General features: G+C 36.1%; 1 protein-coding gene across 2 annotated transcripts in view; it reads right to left on the bottom strand.

Moving 5' to 3' along the window:
* Positions 1 to 20581, bottom strand: part of CNST (consortin, connexin sorting protein) — a 49204-nt gene that overhangs the window by 25938 nt on the left and 2685 nt on the right. The window contains exons 1-3 of one of the 2 annotated variants that reach the window (XM_059841474.1): positions 11475 to 11502; positions 8960 to 9397; positions 2268 to 2473 (exon numbers count right to left, since the gene is read on the bottom strand). In XM_059841474.1, coding sequence (XP_059697457.1) covers positions 2268 to 2473; positions 8960 to 9397; positions 11475 to 11487 — 657 coding nt within the window. In that variant the 5' untranslated portion in view covers positions 11488 to 11502. Of the gene's footprint in view, positions 1 to 2267; positions 2474 to 8959; positions 9398 to 11474; positions 11503 to 20581 lie in introns of those variants that run through there. The other variant, XM_059841475.1, reaches the window with a different exon arrangement.

The following is a 20581-nucleotide window of genomic DNA, read 5'->3' as shown; positions in this document are numbered from 1 at the left end:
CAGCAACTAATCAGTCCTTGGGGACAGCACATTTTGGCAGCCTTCCTACGTGCCAAGCATGGTGAGGCAAGGGCAGAGCTTGCAAAATGTGTCCAGGACTGCAGGCATGCTGATGGCAGAACATGCAGTGAGGCACCTCATAGATGATTCCCCAATGACTTCTGTGGGAGCACTCAAAAACTCAGTCTCAACATCTTTGGGATTGATTTAAGTAGTCATGATATGGAGGGCTTAAATAAACACTTATGTAGATGTCTGAAGATGATTGCTCAAAAAAGACTGCAACTTGACAGAGGAGTCTAGATTACAAATTGTATTTCCTGGCTCTCAGCCTTACTGCTAACCACTAGACCATTCTGGGTCCAGCACCTTCAAAAGAGAATGGGTGACTTTTAATGTTCTTTATCTGCACAGTTTGTCTGCTGTCCACAATAGGACAATAGGTTCCTAAGAATTTTTGGTGCTGTCAAAGCTCTACCCATGTTTTACATAAAAATACCTCTTAGATTCTGTAACAAGTCCTAAACAAACCAAATGAATCCCATTCAAGACAGGAAAAAAATCATTAGATCCTATTTTAACTAGAAATTGACTCTTAAAACAACCCCTATTATTAAATATTTAAATATTCAATACAGGCTTCCCACAAACATCATGGACTGTTAATACTGAAGAACATCTGATGCAGCTCTGAATTTTACACTGAATTTTGTCATAGAGAATAGAAAAATAATGTGGTAGAAGAGTATTTAATAGACTTGGTTTAATGTTACTGTCAAGCTGTATTAGTAATCTGAAAAAAAAAAAAGAGTCTGAAGATGACAGGATAATTCACTAGAAAGGTAAAAAAATTCTCAATAGACTCACTTTACAGGAATGCTAAACTTAAAATCCTCCCCCCTCCTATCCTCTATTAAAAAAACAGGTTAGGAGCCTAGTAAGTTCCTTCAGCTTTCTTTTAAATGCTCCATTCAAAATACTTGAGAGTTTTTAGGAAAAAAGAGATAGTGTTTGAACACATATTTCAATCTGAATATGCAGATTTTGTTCTCAGTTCTGTCACAGATCCTGTATGACTTTCAAAAGGTTCTTCCCCTTAGGGTTTGGCTTCCTCATCTAAAAAACAACAGATTTCACCTCCATCATGTGCAATTGATCCCCTTGATGTTTGTAAAGCATTTTAAGTTTTTGCCCTATCTTGTTTTCCAAAAATGACCTTTGTATTGACTCATGAAAAAACATCAAATTTGATGAGGCTAAAAGCAAATTGTTAACTCTAAAGCTAAGCTTCACATAAGTTAAGGAACAGTATCAAATATCTTTGCCCAAGCATGGATGAAGAAAAATAATTTATAACTGTATTTAAAATAATTTAAAATTTAAAATGTAGATTATCTATAATGTGCAATCCTAAAGTGAAACCTCTTTCTCCCATATAATTGTTTTTTTGTATCGAAGAAGATGAATGCAGGAATGCCACTGCAGTTTAGAAATTTAGAATATCTTCCAAAATAAAGACAATGCAGCTAAGTCAAATCAGACAGGTATAGTATCTACATATGGCCCATATTAGACATCACAGCCAAGCAGAGCTCTTCTAGTCTGCTACTAGTCTGACACAACTAAACAACACCTGTACATTAATACTGCATCAAGCTCTATCCACATATTTGTTCTGCATTATAACCTCCAGAAAAAAAAGCAACATACTGGCCAGTTTGTAAGAAAGATTGCTTTTCAAACCACAGTTTTCCCTTTGGTCTTGCAGGTGTGGCAACTGTGCTAATATAAAGGTGTACACTAAGAAAACCTTGAATCTTAATATTCATGCATAAAATTTATGCTAGAAAGATGTCTGCAGCAGTAAAAGCACTTCCAGACTCAAATTTTATTTAGGTATCTGCTGTCCTGGAACTATAGCAGTGTCTTACAAACCTTACTCAAGGTAGATTAAAGAGTAGATTGCTAGAGAAGAGAAGATTTTGCTAAATTTTCCTGCCAAACTAATTTCACCATTTTGGGGAGCTAGAAACCCATCCTTAAGAATTTTATTTAACTACAGAATATGCTAACAAGGCAATTTATAATTTAAGAAATATTAGAAGATCTTAGAAGAGATATTTGCCTTGACCATCTGTTATGCATCAAAGTATCCTGTCTAGATATGAGTATTGGTATAAATTGCATTTATGCATATTTTTCCTAATGAACAAAGGTCTCAAATAAAAACAAAATTGGGGGCAGCACCCCAAAATCATAGAAAGTACCTGATGGAGACACAGGGGCAGTATCTTTGAATCCATCTGCTCAACCTCTTCACGGAGCAAAGAGAAAAGAGACTGCAATGTTTGCTTTTGCTCTTTTGGATGAAAGTTCTCCTTTGCTTCAACAGCACTTTCAGCCTGCACAAAATCTGTATCTGTATTAAGAGCATTTTCTTCCTGGATGGTTGTGGCTCCCACTGTAGAAATGCCTTAAAAAAGGACAAGTACTTAGGTTAGGATTAAAAAAAAATACATTGAGTTCCTTTTTTGGGAAATTTCACTACAAATGTTATGAATAAAAACCTAGTATGTTAAACAACATTGCTGCTAAACTAAATGCTGGCCTTGTCAAAATCAATTGTGCCAGGTCTGTCTCACTGTCAGCTCACCTACCCCAACAACACAGTAACATAGATCAGATACATCTGTACACTTCTAAATGGGACCCTGCTTTCATTTATGGGGAAAAAAAAAAATCAGAACACTTACAAAGTGTTACACAGAGTTATTAATAAGAGACCAGGATGACCTAGAAGAGCTTAGAATGCAGTTTTGCTCAAAAAGGGCAAATAGCAGGTAGGTGAGGGCAGCATGACAGAGGTTTTCAGTTTGTCACCTTGCTCCTGCCAAGGACCTCAGACAAGGAGGTGTCCTGGGGATGGACAGACACACGGGAGGAAGGACAATACAACGGGTTCCTGGTTTTTATTGGTAACACAGTGGCTCCTCACAGTGATTGCAGGATCTCTAAGGATAGAAAGAGCAAATGATGCCAGTGTGGGATTCTGCTGTAGGAGAGAGATGTCTAAAGGGACTTTCCTGCTGAGTGAAAAGGAAGACCCCTCCTACATAGCTGGATAGTTGGTTTGAGTGCCCAGGGAAAGAGGCAGTAGTCCTGATCTATGCTGGTAACAATGACACAAGGATGTGTAAACTGAATTTAGATCCCAGAACTTCTTGCTAGACAAAAAACTAGGTTCTCCATGGTACATTTCCTGGCAGTTCACTGTTGCCTGTCTCCAGTTTAATAGAAGTCAAAAAAAGTCAGGCATTCAGGTGGAGATATGGAAAATAATGTAAAGCATAACAGTACAAGAATATTGCAGGGAAAAAAAAACCTTTCTGGATGCAAATCTCTTATTGTTAGAAATGCAAAACTTGTGTATTCTGATAGAGAAAATGTTAAATGAGATTAAGAAAGAAGTGTAAAGTAGTAGTAGTGACAGCGGCAGTGGGAGAAACCCATATACTGACTGGATCAGTCTCTCACAAAGATCAGAGAGCAATAAATTACAGCTTCCTATAAAACACAGAGCAACCAGAAAACTATAGCTGATTCGAACAGTTAATAAACTAATTTTTATTTCTCCATAAAACATTGAATTTCACACACTTGCATAAGACTGAACTTTTGAGTCCCACAATTGTTTAAAACAGTTTAGAGAATTTGGCCACAGAAATGTGCACAATAAACTTTTAATAAACTCAAATTAAAATGAGTAATGTTCCCCAATCAACATTTTCTGAAATCATGTTATCATTTGAAAGATGGACAGCTGAGGGCACTGTTTCAAGTATCTCTGTGTCCTCAGCTTGGGCACTCTGTTTCAGCCCCCCTTGATTTCATTGCCTCTGAAACCCAATAATGATGATTCAGGTTTAAGATTTAGAATCTAAGAAAAGCATTAGCTTGTCCATGGAACGCTCCACCATTTTACTTTTGATTATTTTAAACTCTTTATTTAGTAAACTATCCAAGTTAGGACTACTAATGATCTTTGTGGGTGGCTATTTTCACAGGGCTTACTGCCAGAAAAAATATGGGTGTAACTTAACATTGCCTTTTCAAAATTAATGCACATCTCTGATCTTCCGGTATTTATTTGGGTTTCCTGTGGGCCAAAAGCAACAAGAGACACAACTGGATGCAAGATACAAACCAGGAAATACTTCTAGAAATGGAATTAAGGCTGTCTTTAAAAATACAGCTTCCTGTTTAGCACATTATCATGAAACCAGAAAAGAGAGTCCTCGTGTTCTGGCAAACCTTTCCTCTCAGAAAAACAAACAAAGAAACCAAACTTCACTTCAAGGTGTACTTTACTAGCAGTTAATAATCACCTGTCATATCAAAACATGAACATTGACAGCAACATGCTCAATAGCAACTCATGAAAAACCTTAATTTTAATGTTTTCATGATACTGTTGCTAACACAGTCCATAAACTGCATTCTTATTTGTACATTATTATTTGTACATATGGTTGAGCTGTCACTTGGAATCAAATCCTGCCCACAAATTTCTTACCTGATTTTGAAACTGAGGCTTTACAGTTATGTGGGTTGATTCTAACTTGTTTGATTTTCAACACAAGAGACAATATTTGTGCCTTACTAGCACTACAACAATGAACTTTTATTGTAACACTTGGTAATGCTATTTCACCATAAAGATGTGATGGGCTAGGATCACCATTTATTTTTTTCTTCCAGTCTTGAAAACAGCACTCTACTTTTTCCAGGAATCAATCAGTCTTAGTGTCCAAAGCAGATAGATACAGGTATCTTACATATATTTCTGATTTTTTAATAAGGAAGGATTTTTTTTTTCCACTTTATAAAGCACTGATATTTACTTCACCCCAGAATGGAACCAAAGCCTTTATGAAAATGTGTGCAAAAAGACACAGGAGGCATCAGTGGCCAGAGCACTCAGCAGGTCTGTGGCAAAGAGCCAGGTTCAAGTTCTTGCTCTGCCAGATTCACAAATGTTTCAAGTGACCCCTTCTACTCCCAGCTGGGTATGCCAATGTTTCCTAAGACATGGGGAGAAGCAAACTTTCTCTCAATTTCCCCAATGGCTCACAGAAGTAGCCCCATGTTTGCCTAGAAGAGATCAAATGCTGACACACTTTTTGAATAAAACCCCACATTTTTCAGTATGTCTCAGGCTTTTCTCTTTTTCAGTACTGCAAGTATATGAAATTAAGATGCTCTTTGTTACCCACCTGAGGATGAATCCAAAGTGCAAGTATGAGTGATTTGCTACGAAAATAAAATTATGGATGTTGCCTTCTGTTTTTTATATGAATTTTAATTTTCATATTCAGTAGCACTAGCTTAAGTCACCAGTAACAGAAGTTTCTAGTACAGAAAACATATGGCAATTTCCTTTTTTAAACATTCTTTGGTACCAAATACAGCAAGCTATTTCAGACTGCTTCATTCAAGAATGATTGAGGAAAAAAGACCAGCAAGTATTTAAAAACTATTCATTTTTAAAAGAAGACATTTTGAGATACAAGTTTGGAGGTAAAGATACAACTTCAACCGAGCAAGCTCAAAATCTTGTTTAGTTTGGTTTGGTACCAATCCTAAATTAAATAACATTACTTGAATTATCATGTAATTTGACTATCTTATATTAATATATTTTATTTCCCTCAACACCAACTCCATCCCAAACACTTCCTTCTTTCCTCCACCTTCAAGCTGCTATAGGAAATGAGTGGAATAATTTACAGAAAAAGCATATGTTGCAGAATTTAACTTGGACAAAAAGACTGAGTGCAGGTTACCATGTTAAGGAATCATATAATGATTTGACAATATTAAGTTACGCCAGGATCGACCTTTTGAAAAAAGATGGACTTATTTTCAGAGAATATGCATAATCTGAAGTCCATATCTACAAAAATATATCAGAACACATTAAACTTGATGAATCACTATCTCTACCACACTAAAGTTAGTACAATTCTTTACAAGGAATATCATTATGAATAATCACCAAAGTTTAAATTCTTCAGTTAAAATGTACATGTATTCTTTGCTCAGCAGTCCTCCCTAACCAGATATAATTATAGTACATTCAAAACTATGGTGAGTATACAAAAAGAATGTGAGAAAAAATTGGGATCTAGGAGCTATAGATTTGTCCATCCCCTCAATTTCCTACAGCATCAAAAGGGCTAAAAGGAGGTGCTTCTTCAAACAATAAACAGATTCAGTCCTGGAACTGCTTATTCCAGCACACTGAAATGGATGCAAAAAGCAACTGTAAGTCAGGTGACAAATTCACTCTAAAGTATTATAGTCTATCAATTTCCACCTGGGGAAGTCCTGAGATTGCTGCAGATGGGGAGCAGAACATGCAAACAAATGACTACATGTTTGCCTTGTCCTTATACTCTCACCTACAAATGCTCTGTTAGCCCCTGACAGGGAAAGAATATTGAACCAGAAGGATCTTCAACCGGGTAAAGTGACTGTTAAACTTGCATTCCAGTCTACTGAGAGGAGAAGCTAGGATAATTTGAGCTTCAACAGATCCCAAGCATATACAGACAGATAATAATCCAATTTATGACTCTCTATTCTTCATAAACAATTATTTAGAGGGTTTCAGACACATTGCAAGTGAGAGTACTTGCTCTTTCTTTTAAAGTAAAAACATGTTGAGAGAGATAGACTGGCTTCTCTAATGATCACCAATATTCTGCTGAACAAGTCACAAGTAAACAAAGATGACTAAAATGTAATTTTCTACATAAGTTGCCTTAGTCACTGGCAAGAAGAGGAATATGAACAATGTGCTTTTGAAGTCAAATGTCATCTTTTCTAGAATGGCAATATTTAACAGCAATCATAACAGGTGTGCTTACAGAGAAAAAGATTTACAAATCTCTTCCTTAGTTATGAGTCAAAGTAACTCACCCATGATTTTTCAGCAGCTGAAAATTTTTTTTCATAAAAATTGCAACAATACATGCCATGAGAGTATTTAGTTTGATATTCCAGCTTGCTTGTGTGGTGCTCCCACTGTCACCACTCAGGAATCTTCCCATCTAGTTTGATTATTCTCTCCCTTAACTCTGAGTTGGTATAAGGAGAAGAAAGCTAGTTTGGACCTTTATGCAGAGGGCATAATGAGATATTCAGGAATCATTAAAAACAGCTGGTGCTGGAAATAAATGGAAAATTGCCACTAAAATAAAGACATTTGCAACATCAAGAAATTGTGACATAGTCAACTGCATTCTGTGAAAACAGAAGAAACACCATGTGAGAGTATTGAAAAAATTACTAAATGTATATTAGCCCATAAACAATGGGAGATACAATGTAATTTTATTTTTTGATATTCCTCTCTAACAATCTCTAACAAGGCTCTTTACTAATAAAGTAACAAGAGTTTATTCATAAGAAATCAACAAAACTCCGAAGAGTTTTGCAAACATGATTTTCACTTGTGCGGTCTTCTACATTGCCAGGTTTATCCATGAAATTTTCTATATTTTCAGGATTCTAATTTTTGTCTTAAAACTTCAGTCTACTGTGGACAGCTGATTTTGCCGTATTTCTGCATCAGTTCATTCAACAAGAATACAAACTAATGGAGAAAGAATATGAGCCAAGTTTAACTTCCAGCGTTTAGGTGAGTTTTTTCTTTTTCTTCCTCTTATTGTGCTTCACATACCTATGTCAACATGTATGTATAACTTTTCATCAACTTGTTTTTTGTTATTCCCATCATACACATGACTGGTTCTCAATTACTTCTGCCAATCTCATTTTAATTATTTTATTCTGTCATTAAAACTTAAATCTACAGGTGAAATATATCTACTTATTAGGTGCTGAAAAAAGTTAATGAGAAATCATTCTCCCTGTAATGACAGATTTCAGAATGCTCTTATCTCTGCTAGAAAATATAACTTTCTTTTCAGATTTTGCCTACTTGTACAAGATATGAAATGCAAGGCTTCCCTCCTTTCCTGTCTTTACCTATTCTCTTAAAATAATAGCCAGTTTTCTGATTAGGTCACAAAATACTTGCCATTTCAGAGGAAAATTGTATTTTAAAATTATTGAGTTTAAAATGTATGGAAAAAAGCACACATAAATCAGCTGTTCTTTCAATGAAACCTGTGCATGAAACATACTGATTTTAATTAATATATACAGCACTATGACATATAAGCTTTAGAATGTATGGCAAAAACCTCACATAACACATTCTGTTACACTAAATCCTCCTCCTTCAAAAAAAGAAGAAAGATTTCAAATAAAGACATGCAATAAACATGACATTTTCCTTATCCAATTCACATCCAAAATATCTAAAGAAAAAGTAACATCAAAAATTGGTAGGACCACAATTTTTAAACAGTTTGTTACCCAAAATACACAACCTAGGCTTATCTGGTAAGCTTTGAAAAATATAAGTAAATTTTACAACAGCAGGGCAAGATCAAGCTATTTGGTACTCATAACAAAATTTCAAATGTTGACATGGGATCAAGACACCAAAATGTTGCACTCAACCACGATGTTCCAATGAGCAAAACCCTCATGCCAGAATTTCTGTCCATTCTGATTTGGACACCAGCCCAGTTTCCATACTGACACTGTGCACCTCCCTCTACTCCTGTTTACTTGGTGTGTCACATTTGCTATATAGCCATTGTTTAAAATTCAGAAGGTGAAAACATGTAGAGTTGAATCTGATTGAAGACTAGCAGCAGTTCTGGGAAAAAAAAAAAAGGTAAAACAAACCAAAACCCACTAAACCTTTAGTGAAATGCTACAAATAATTAGTACAACACCTAAGATATATTTCTTATCAGATCACATATTTAAACTACAGTGTTACTTCTGAAATAAACAGAACAAAAAAATTTAAATGAAGTACCTTTAGATTTTTTATTGGAGCTTCTTTTGCTTCTTGGACTTCTTTTTCCACCTGGCTGCTTTTCTGTAACAGGCTTTTCCTCCAACTGAGGGTCCATATGGACATTTACAGATCTTCTCTCAGCCTCACTTTCCTTGCAGCTTGGGATCCAGTCTCCACTGTCCATATTCTCATTATTATTGATGTTATCCTGCTCACCTTTATCCTGGCGTCCCATAGCAATGCTACTACTGGTCAGAACCTCATTCCCATCGCTGTCAAGTTGATTTTCATTTTCATCAGCTGAAGGAATCAAATGAGATGCCAAACTTTCTACCCTGTAGTTAGTAGGAAGACTGTCCTTTGAGTCTATTTGCAGATCATTTGGTGGAAAGTCTCTGTCATCCATTAGAGCGTTACTTGTTGAACCACTTAATCTCCCTCCAGATATTTTTAGACCTAAAATTTAAAAAGGAATAAAGCATTAACAATATGTAGAGTATAACAGATAAATAATGTCAGCCAGTGCCAGCCAATAAAGACTCACAAGTGATACAGCTTAAAAGTATGAGGAGTTTCTTTCATTCACTGACCCACTTAAAGTCTTAGTGTGGGGGATATTTACATACAAAAATCCCTATAAAGTTGTATTTTCATCCAATTATAACTGTTCTAGTACCTGAGCAAAAACACAGCTGATCTTTACAACAGTGCTCCTGTTGTTACAGCTGAGGTAATGAGAAAAACAAAAAGATAAACAGAAGCCACCTCACGTCCCCCTTCCCCCCCCCCCCCCCCCCTTTAAATCCATGGCTAAAACAAAAGCATTCTTGTCACATAAGATCATAGTTTGCCTGAAATAAAAATAAACCAGGGAGGAATAAAAGTAGAACAACTTTTAATTCTGTCAGTGATGGTATCAGATCAAGCTTGCAGATAGATTAACTGTGTTATCAGAATTAGATGGAAGTAGAACTTGTTTATTGCCTCAATTGTCACATTATTTTCAAGAAAACATTCAACATGTGTTCAGTATACACAGAAACAGATGGTTTGTTGATAAAAAACCAAAACCCCCACCTACTCTCAACAGGAGTCAATTTTCCCTTTTTGTGAAGGTGCAACTCCAATCAATGCTGCAATTAGACAGATTCACGGGAACAAAAAAAGAGTAGCTTAGCAGAAGACCTACATGTTACAGGACCATTGTTGTATCAGTTCCTATCTTTAGCCTTTAGAAGCACGGCAATACTGCTGTTTAATTTAGCAACCATACACCCAAAATTATGCTCATTTTTTTCATCTCACTAGATTTAGCTCACGTTTTCAACAGTGAAGCCAAGATTGTATTATAGAAGAGCTTAGGTAAGCCTCCTACAGCAGCTTCCTATACTTTCCTTTAAATGAAAGTACATTTTAGGATACCTGTTTTCACCAGGCTTTCTTAAGTCTTAGTATACACAAGCTGAGTAAATGAAATACACACTTGGTAAATTTGCAAGAATTCTTCTAGTACTTGCTAGAAGAACTAAGTTGCAGAAAAATGGAAAAAAATTCCAGAGAATAAGTAGGCTCTCCTTCATATATAGAAACATATTTCTGACAAAGATTAATAAATTTGATTTTCCCCAAATTATTCCTTCATAAACTTCGTTGTTGCTAAAAGGACTGAGGAAAAAAAAAAGAAAAGAAAAAGAAAACATCACTGCTATCTTAGGCACAACAAGAAGGATTTAGGGAGCTTCAGGCTGCTCTGCCTCACCTCAGTCCTTGGAAGGTCTTACAGCAAGCTCAGAAAGCATTTTCAAACATCTGAAGGGTAAGGTGGTCATCAAGTGCAGTCAGCATGGATTAATGATGGGTAAGCTGTGCTTCTACAAAACACTGACTTGCTTGGCAGAAGAAGGGGGAATAATGGATGTGATTTACTGCGGCTGGCTTTTGACACTGTCTCCAACAACATGCTCACAAACGAGCACACAAAGTACAGGCCTGGTTAAATAGATGGTGAGGAGTTCCAGAGAAGCACACAGAGAGCAACAAGGCACCACCAGCTGGGCAATACAAAAGCAAAAGCCAGCACCACCCAGGACAACTCCATCTCTGCTTCCAACCTGAAGAACTGGCTAACCACTTCCAGCCATACCAGTCTAACAAAAATTACTGCCTACCCTAAAAAATATAAGTAGCACCAGGGAAGGTTAGGCTGGACATTAGGAAGCATTCCTTTACTAAGGGTGTGGTCAAACACTGGAACAGGCTTCCTAGAGAGGTGGTCAATGCCCCAAGCCTAAGAGGCTGTTGGACAATGCTCTTTGCAACACACTTAAACTTTTGGTCAGCCCTGAGTTGCTCAGGACAAGGTGATAACTGTAGGTCCCTTCAAACTGAAATGTTCTATCCTAGTCTAGAAGAATTATGAATTGTACATAGAGATGAAAGTTGCATTTTCCTTTGGCAGCCACATTAGGTGATAATTGGTTTCCCTTGAGCACCAGAAAGACAAAGAACTATAGAGGAGACACTGAGGACTTACCTGAAAAATGCATCTGTTCACTAGAAGGATGCTCCTTAATCAAGCAATTTTCTCTCAAAGAGAATTAAACACAAATTTACAGGTTAAGAGGAGGACAGAACTTTAATCAGAGCAGAAAGAATCAGAACTAGATATCATTAGACGCCCATACTACAGTTATGTTGATTTATTGATACCTGGTCTAAAGCACTAAAAATATAATCCCAAACACAATATTATATTTGAAAAGTTCACATTTTACTCTTTCTGCCACATGAAATAATAACTACTGCTGCTTTCCCCAGCTCATAGATCAAATGATGCATCAAAAGAGGTTGAAGTAAATTGCCCAAACCCTATGAGGAATTAGTTTTTACAGCAATAATTAAAAAATCTGAATGTCCTACCACCACTGTCTTGCTTCTATCCATAGAAAAGAGTTTATCCTTTCAACAGCCAGCCAAGGGAAAGAGAAATATAAATGCATTTGAACAAGGTGTTTCCTATTTGATTGTGAAAAATGAGAAAAGATGCTTTTGACAAGTGATATTTGCTGTAGAGGAAGCTGACATTCTGATGGAAAATGTTAACTCACTTCCTTTGAACATCTGGCTGAAGCGATAGTCCCTCTGTAGCTGAGAAGCTGGAGAGCACAACATTTCTTGGTCTATTGCTTGAAACTCAGTATTTCTCCAAATAGAAGTAGCCCTGAAAATCTATTCCTTTCCACAACCCTTAGGACTCCTTAGAGAATGAAAACCCAAAAAGAGCTAGTTCAAGGAATTGAGAACACTCTTGCCCTTGATCTTTTAAAAGTATTTCCCCTCCTACCCAGATGAAATTTTATACCTTCTTGATTTTCAATGCTGCTATTTGCAATTCCTTTTGAGTTTACCAAGGCACTAGGCAGGTAACAAAGCAAATTTAAATCCTCTGAGAATGAACTTTAGTGCTGTCTAAAAACAAAAGCAGAAACACTTATTTATAAACAAAAAAGAAATTAAAGTCCCTTGTGATTTAAACTACATTTAAAATACCATTAACATGCAGTTCCTGCATTTACTGTTTTACCACTGAAATGAATTGTAAACATAAACAACATGTTAATAAAAAATGTTTGTTTCTTCATAGGCCCATTTTTCCTCCCTTCACCGGTTGCCCAAAATTGAAATAAAAGCTAACATGAGTAGAACTGTGCTGAACTTTGTTAAAAGGTACTGATGAATAAAAGAGCTTCAGTTGCCAGACAGATTCATTGGCACATGTAATCATGGTGATTATAGCACAAGTAAAAAATAAAATGGAAAATATTTATCAAGGGGCTAAAAGACAAAGTCTGTATTGAAGAAATTACTTGTATGTTTGTTTGCTTTAGGACAAACAGTAAGTACATTAGAGAAATTGCTTCAGTTTTACAAGGCCCATGCTCATCAGTGTTCCCTTTCATGTACTTCATACAACTTAATATAATTTTGATAACTTTTTCAGTGGCTCACTTTTTTTCCATCTATCCCTACTATGGAAAAATAACCTTAAATATAGCTGTTTGGGGGGAAAAAAAAAAAAAAGACAGTAAGAAGTGGGATCACTCCTGACCTGTCATGGTTAAAATTTGAAGAGGGCATTGAAACCAAAACAAAACCACAAACACCACCAGGCCCCTTAACCTTTCATACTAACTCAGCTCCTTTATCCTGAACAGCTGGTGGGCTCTGTGAATGTTTACTGAACATAGAGTGCAGTATTTCATTTACTGATCTTGGATGTATCTTAGAGAACAATCCAGATCATAAAGTTGTTTCTCCTAACATTCGAAAAGTTTACATCAAACTGTTTTTCATTCCATTTGATGGGCTTCATATAGCTATTCTGCCAAAGACACGATTTTCCCTCCCTCATTCTCATGCCATTTATTTTTTTTCTGTGTTAATTAAAGGGATTTAATCTTTTAATTCTTTGAAAGTCAGCTTCCCCACTATAACACCATCACTGCTCTATTCAAAATGAATGGGCATTTCAGATTGGTTCAGTGCTGCTTCTATGCAATATTTTCATTAACTTCGATGATAAACCACAATAGCAATATAATCTGCAGTTAGAAGCAGTTAGAAGTATTTTTGAGAATTTAATTCAAAATTAATTGTAGCAATAAGTGCTCCAAAAGGAATAACATAAAATTCACTAACACAAACAGAATATCCCCAAACTTTTGAAATAAATAAGCACATCTACCTGAAATAGGGATTAACCAGCCATTTTTTTATGGTGAAAAGCATCTCAAAGAGATACCAGACAGAAAACTGTCCACGAGTCCAAGCTCTTTTTATCCTAAGATATAATACAGCAAGTGTCACATGCACAAGAGAATTCATTATGGTCTACCAGGCACTAATCAATTACAGTCATGGGGGTTTTTTTGTGCACCATATACACAGGACAAGATGCACACAAGAGAACCTGGATCGCAGCAAGAGAAGAGTTTTAGAAAGGAAGGGTCAGCACTGCATCTGGCAATAGAAATTCAGTCTAAAAAAGGTCGCTGTGTAAACAACCAAACAGGCTTTCTAGAGATGTTGTGGAATCTCCATCATTTTAAAGGAGAAATCCAGCAAGTCTCAGGTTTAAGGACAGGTGAAAAATAGGCACTAATTAGTATTAAAGGAATTTGGTTTTCTTTATTGTTGCAGGGGCTTTAATATCTTCCCCCGCCCCCGCACACTTTTTTACTTAAATACAAGCAGCTTTACAAGTCCTAGAGAAAAAAAAAAAAAACAACAAAATTGATTCCATTTAAAATGAAAAAAGTAGTTTTAAAAATCATTATGTTTACAGAGTTGGTGCTTCTACCATTAGAACAAAAAGAGGAAAATGGCAGAAACATTAAAATTTAAAGAATAACTAAACCTAATCCATATATTTCTTAAGAATTAATCTGTTGATCTTTCTGATAGCTGGTGTGAAGATACTATAATTTAAATATTCTCTTGTGATGTAGCTCTTTTCATATTGATAAATAATCTTCTACAAATTAATAAAAACCAATGTGAAAACTATCATGGCCATACACAATCAAAACATATACTGGAAATTATTTACTGCCCATTAACATCCACATAGAAAGAAAAAGGGTTGATCTCATTTATGAACATTTATATTTAATACCAAAATGACAATTCAGCGATGGGGGGAACTCTAAATGACCCAGTATCTACATGACACCATGTAAAAACTACATACAGCATAGCATTACGAGTTCATTAGCTTGCAAGAAAAAGGACAACGTCTACTACGCTGTTACAGGAGCTAATAAACAAAGAGCACATATGTCCTTTAGAGAAGTGCAAATGCAACTTCTCTACAACAATTTGCTTCTTCATGTAGAAGACAATATATACCTAAAAAAGCCTGGAATATTATCACCAGAGTGCCCTTGCCTCACCACAACCAAGAAGAGTACCAGTTGCTGAAGACGCGCTTGACCATCACAGAATTTGCTACAGAGAGAAAGAGACAGCAGACAAAGCTGATAGGCAATTCATGAGTTCATGTTGCTGTAATCATCTCACAAAGCCAGACCAATTCCAGCTAACAGAATTCTGCTCTGCATTGTGTTTTATGTGAAACATAATAGTTGGAAGGCTGCTGTTTCTAAAGGAAGGGAAATAAAGATATTCATATGTATGCTTTCATCATCCAACCTGACGCCTCTGCAGAGAAACACACCCCAATGCTATTGTGCTGTCTTATAGCATGGACTCACTGGAAGTTTATCACTCTAAAAAACAGACTGATGTACAAGCCTTTTACTGGACAGCCTCACCATGTGAGAATCTCATTAACGGCCTCCTGACTGTTCAGTTTGCCCTGCTTGGCTTTGAAAAAAAATGTACTAGGGGTAAAAATATCTTTCTATGTGCTTACTTCTTCTGTGTCAAATATACAGATTAAGAGGTCTACTTTTTCAAATGCATTAAGTCTGCTTTCCATCAAGAAGCATTCAGATACCAGGGTGGTTTATCTAATTTCATTGAATTTACAAAAATGTCTGAGAGTGAACACTTTGGTGGTTTTGTACTTTCTGACACTGAAGTGACATTTCTCAAGTGGCAGTGGCATTTAAAGGCACAACGATCTTCACATCTATAAACAGCAGGAATAGTGAGGTTTTAAAGAGGAAGTTTTACATGCTATTTTCAACTTCTAAGCTTCCTAGTCATACTGCTTATTCACAGTTTTAATAAACAATGATAAACATACTGCCAGGCATAATCTACTATTCCACATTTAACATTACTTAAAAAATATGTTTCAGTCATGTCGTCAAATACAAGAGGTTTGTCTGGAAATAAATAATAGCTTTTAGTAGAACATATGACAGTTCTCTCAAAAATTTCACACAAACAGCCTCTTTGTCAGTGCTCAAAACACACAATGATGAGTCCCCCAAGAGTCTGAAAACTTGGGTTTCGAGCTTCACTAGAACAAATTTTACTCAATGTTACAAGAACAAAAAGCAACCTCACCATTTGATGTGTTCAATTTTTGCTTTTCTTGTCTGCAACGAAACATCAGAACATGTCTTGGCTAGAGATATGGCAGAAAAGGCAGAAACCAGACTGCTTTAGGAGAATGGAGAACTCTCATCATTGCAGCTCTTTTATAAACAGTCTAGACAACTGTTGTTCAGGAATAACCTATGAGTAACTGATCTTGCCTTGGGATGCATGAACCTCCTTTTAAGTCTTCTGAAAAGTAGTAATTTGCCTTTTTTGATTTTAAAATTTTCTTTCTAATTGAAGAACTCTCAGATTTTTGTTACACTTCAGAACATGTGCACAAGTTTGATTAAAAAGCATAACAAAAATGAAAAGCTTCCTACTAGACAAATTTATGCATCCTTTCTAGGATAGGTACTTTTTCCTTACAGGAAAAAAAAAGAAAAAAAAAGTCCTGCAAATCCACAGACTATATTTATGAGAATTAACCAGCTCAACTCACTCTTATCCAAATCTTATCTTTCCAAGGACCTGAGAAAGCTATCGGATCCTACCATCTCATAAGAGGCTGCTAAAAAAATATGATATAAAATCTCTCATGATCTCAAGTAACAATTTTCAACATATATAAAAAAGAAGAAATGACAGAAAAGATCCCTTGAAATCCAAAGAAGAATGAGGCAATTATCTAAAAGTTGCCCAACTGAAGAAAGAAGAATGTTCAAGACTTTCCAAGAATTACAATTCATAGTAAGACTGAAGTAAATAATTTTTTATATTGATGAGGGACAAACAAGTTTTATAGCCCTCATCAACACACAGAAAGTTAGTATTAAAAAATATTCAGTAAGGTCCTAAATCATATCAAGGCCAGAAGCAACCACAAGTAGAATGGAAAGCTGTCCATAGAAGTTATGAAACAATTCTTGTCAATAAGTATTACATACTTGCAGTCCCTCTGTTATCAAGCCTGCAGGTCCAACCAGAAGGTTAATTAAGAATAGAGCTAATTGTTAGAGCTTTTATAATTCTCTTCATTAGAAAATCAAAATACTCAGCAGCTCTACTAAAATCTTGCATCTATTTGCCTTATATTTCCAAAAGGAAGGATGGTCTAGTTTCTACATTATTCAGTGTCAGACACAAATGAATGAGATCAAATCCCTTCTTTGCTCTGAACCTCCTCCATGAAGTCATCACAGAGTTACATCATCTGTATTGCACTTCTTAACCACAAAGTACTGATATACTTCATAGGGATGTAGCCAAGATTAATACAATGAGAGATTCTGAAATAAATATTTCATACAAGGACTGCAAGGAGGTACAATACATTTAATCTGGTCTTTTTTCTTCTTTCCTTTTTTGGCCCTTAAATGCATGAGCAAGAACTTAATCATGTATGAACTGTAAGAGACTTATGTTAAGCAAATCACAGCCCCCAAAAAATTAATCACTGGTGTAACTGGACTGAAGTTAATGAAGCTGCAACTACTTAACCCCAGTGGTGAATTTAGCCTTGAGTGCTGTTTCAACTTTCCCCCTTTCAACAGGAAGTTATTATGGTAAATTTGTTTCAACTCTAATTGTGAAAACAGATATTGGCTATATGAGCTGTCAAACAATTTACACATACTTTTGACTAATAGATCTTAGAGAAGTTTTCTGAAGCACACTGTTACCAGTTTCTCCTTACAGAATTTGAATGCTTGCCATTCCTGAGCCTGTAAACAGAGATCTAATTTGTTTCAGATCAGCTTTTCAAAAAACTATGATCAAGGTCACTTTAAGCAGTTTGTATTTAAAAAAGATCTTTCCATTACAAAATCCCCACTATCACAAACATTAACAAAAACTCAGTACTGTGAAGTGGTAAAAACTAATTTCACTTAAAACCCAAAGTGAGATTGTTTCAATGATTCCATGACAGAAGAAGTTTAACAGCCCATAGAGAAACTGAATGCCTATTATTTCTCCTTGTGTTAATGATGTTATATTTCAATATTAACATAGCAGCCTTCAACAGTCTTCCAGGAGAAAAAGAGAAATCCAGGTAAGAAACTAAGCAGCTCCTGAAACAACATTGGATAAAGAGTAATTTTATATGCCAACTCTTGCTAAGATCAAATCTTCCTAGGATCAAATGTGTAAGCTCTGCATGGTGTATGTCACCTTATAAAATAAAGACATGAGTCAGTGAAAATGCCAAAATATTACTGAACAACTGACAAATGTGTAATTTCAGGACAAGATGCACCCCAATTTGTTCATTTTGCCACACTGGGTCAACTGTGGAACTGTAAAAACAGAATGAACAACACCTGAACTGTGATCCAGGCCCAGATGAAATGTTGGTCTGAAGTGGTAAGATCATCATGCCCTCACTCAGAGGCTAAAAGCACACAAAATTCCAAGTTATAACCACTAAGAAAGAACCTCCAAAATGTACATTATAAATTTCCATATTATTTCAGTAATATATTCATCAAGTGAACTTAATCTTCCTAACATGCTCATTTTACCAAGATAAAATAAATTCCACGACTAGTTTTAGGTTCTTTCTTTTTTTAAAGTTATTCTGAATTAATCTGAACTTGCCCTCCAGTGTAACATTAATGTTCCAGACAAAAAACCCAAGAAAATCTTTGGCATGGACAGAGAAAAGCAGTGCTAAAGCTCACATGCTAAGGCCACACATTAGCAATTCACTTGGGACAGGTGGAGCAGCGTAATGGAACAGCAGTGGAAAAAACTTCACACTCATGCTAAGCAGCTCTGTTCCTAAAAAGCAAGCACACAACACAGCAAAATTTGTCTACAGGAATCTCTGGCACTAACAGCATTTCTGTTAGTGCCATTTCTTATCAGTTATCAGTTATCAGTTAGCCAAACAGTTTCTAAGACATCATAGTTATATTGTAAGTAGATTAATGAGAAAAGAACAAGTAAAAAAATCTTTGGTGCGACAGGCTCTTGAGCAAGGCAACGTTTCAATAGCCTTCTGGATAAAGACTTATGATGAGATAGACACACAAACACATGGTGAGTGAATTTAAGTCAGCAAAACATGCTCACCAGAATTCAACGAAGAGAAATTCTGAGAGAAATAAACAGAAAAAGAATCTATTGAGTGTTTTTGCTCCTCCCCACAAAGGTTTAATAGAGCTTTTTTTTTTGCATGCACATAAAAAATATTTGCAGTAAATTTAGTGCTGATGAAAGATGCCAGATTGATAGCCCTAGGGACTGAGATTCTCTGTACACACAGACAAAGTACTGAGTGAGAAATTTGTAACCCTGCCAAAATGCCTTATAATACACAGCTTACGCAACCATCTTCACACTACAAAACCCTTCACCTCTCCACTGAAAATGTCAAAAATGTTGCTTAGTGTTCATTAGAAGGGAAATAAAACATGGATGCTGTTGTTAGCATCATCAGGGACAGAATTCAAGGCACCAGATAATTTTAAAAATGTTTACTTCTGTTCTGAATGGTTCTTTTGTCAGCTGTGAACTTTGCTGCAGTGTTTGTAAGGCTGCAAAGTCAACCTGCACCTAGTATGAAAAAGCTTTCCTATTAAACAGCATGGTATTACATAAGAAAAATAGCAAAGGAGTGGTTTAACTTTTTCATTCAAATAAGCTTATGCTAGCATACACGACTTCACACCTAGTGCTCAGAAACTATCTCAAAGGAGAACTGACTTGATAGTTTCACTTAATTGGTACCTAGGCAGTCACTCTCCAGTGATCTGCACAATTGATCTAACAGACTTTTAATGGACAGTAACTCCCTATTAATCAGGTTTTCAGCGTGAGGCTGGAATCTACATTGTCACATGGAGCAGGCGAGCGTCCAAGGAACCTTGGATTCTAATTTCCCTTGCTACTAATAGCTTGGCCAAACAGCAAAACTCCCCCCACTCCCTAGCCACTGTTCCCCATCCAAATGTCAAACAATTTTTGTCAACAGAGGACATGTAGGAAAGCAGTAAGTTAAGGTTTATAGACCGTAACAGCTCTAAATACAAAACTGCCTGACCTCCTTATAAAGGCAGACTTTCACTTCAAAGGAAGATGTGCAACACAACCCACAGGCTGCAAACTCACTGGATCTCAAACTAGATTGTGGCATTGGATTAAATGCTACTTCAGTTCTTGGGAGATTTCCTTTGTGCATATATGGGCTTGGAGTGGGGGACAGCGATGGCTAGAAAGTATGACAGAAGAATGAGGCTACTCTCTGATAAATTTTAAAAAAGTTATTCTTCCTGGAGACTCTTTTCCTGAGTGTGCAGTGCTTAGAGCACTTCTGAAAAAATCTCTTACCACACCTTCTACTATTTTCCTTGGTCACCAACCAAAGCATTACAACAAAATTATTCAAGTATGCTTAACAAAATAAATGAAAACAAGAATTCTGCAGCATCCTGCATCTCAGAAAGCAGAGACATTTCTGTCAACTCAAGCATGTAGCAGATTATTTTATTTTCACATTACTGAAGCAAATAGGCTTAAGTGATTCTTTCAGCTCTCTATTGTAAGAGCGTCTTTCATTTCTGTTGAAAGCTCTTTCTAAAAGTCACATCAGAGGTGATATTTGGTAACATGTAAACTTTTCAAACTTAA

The sequence above is a fragment of the Haemorhous mexicanus genome, chromosome 3 (assembly GCF_027477595.1).
Source record: "Haemorhous mexicanus isolate bHaeMex1 chromosome 3, bHaeMex1.pri, whole genome shotgun sequence".
Lineage (NCBI taxonomy): Eukaryota > Metazoa > Chordata > Aves > Passeriformes > Fringillidae > Haemorhous > Haemorhous mexicanus.
The sequence above is the reverse complement of the archived record's forward strand: the minus strand, read 5'-3'. Positions and strand labels throughout refer to the sequence as shown.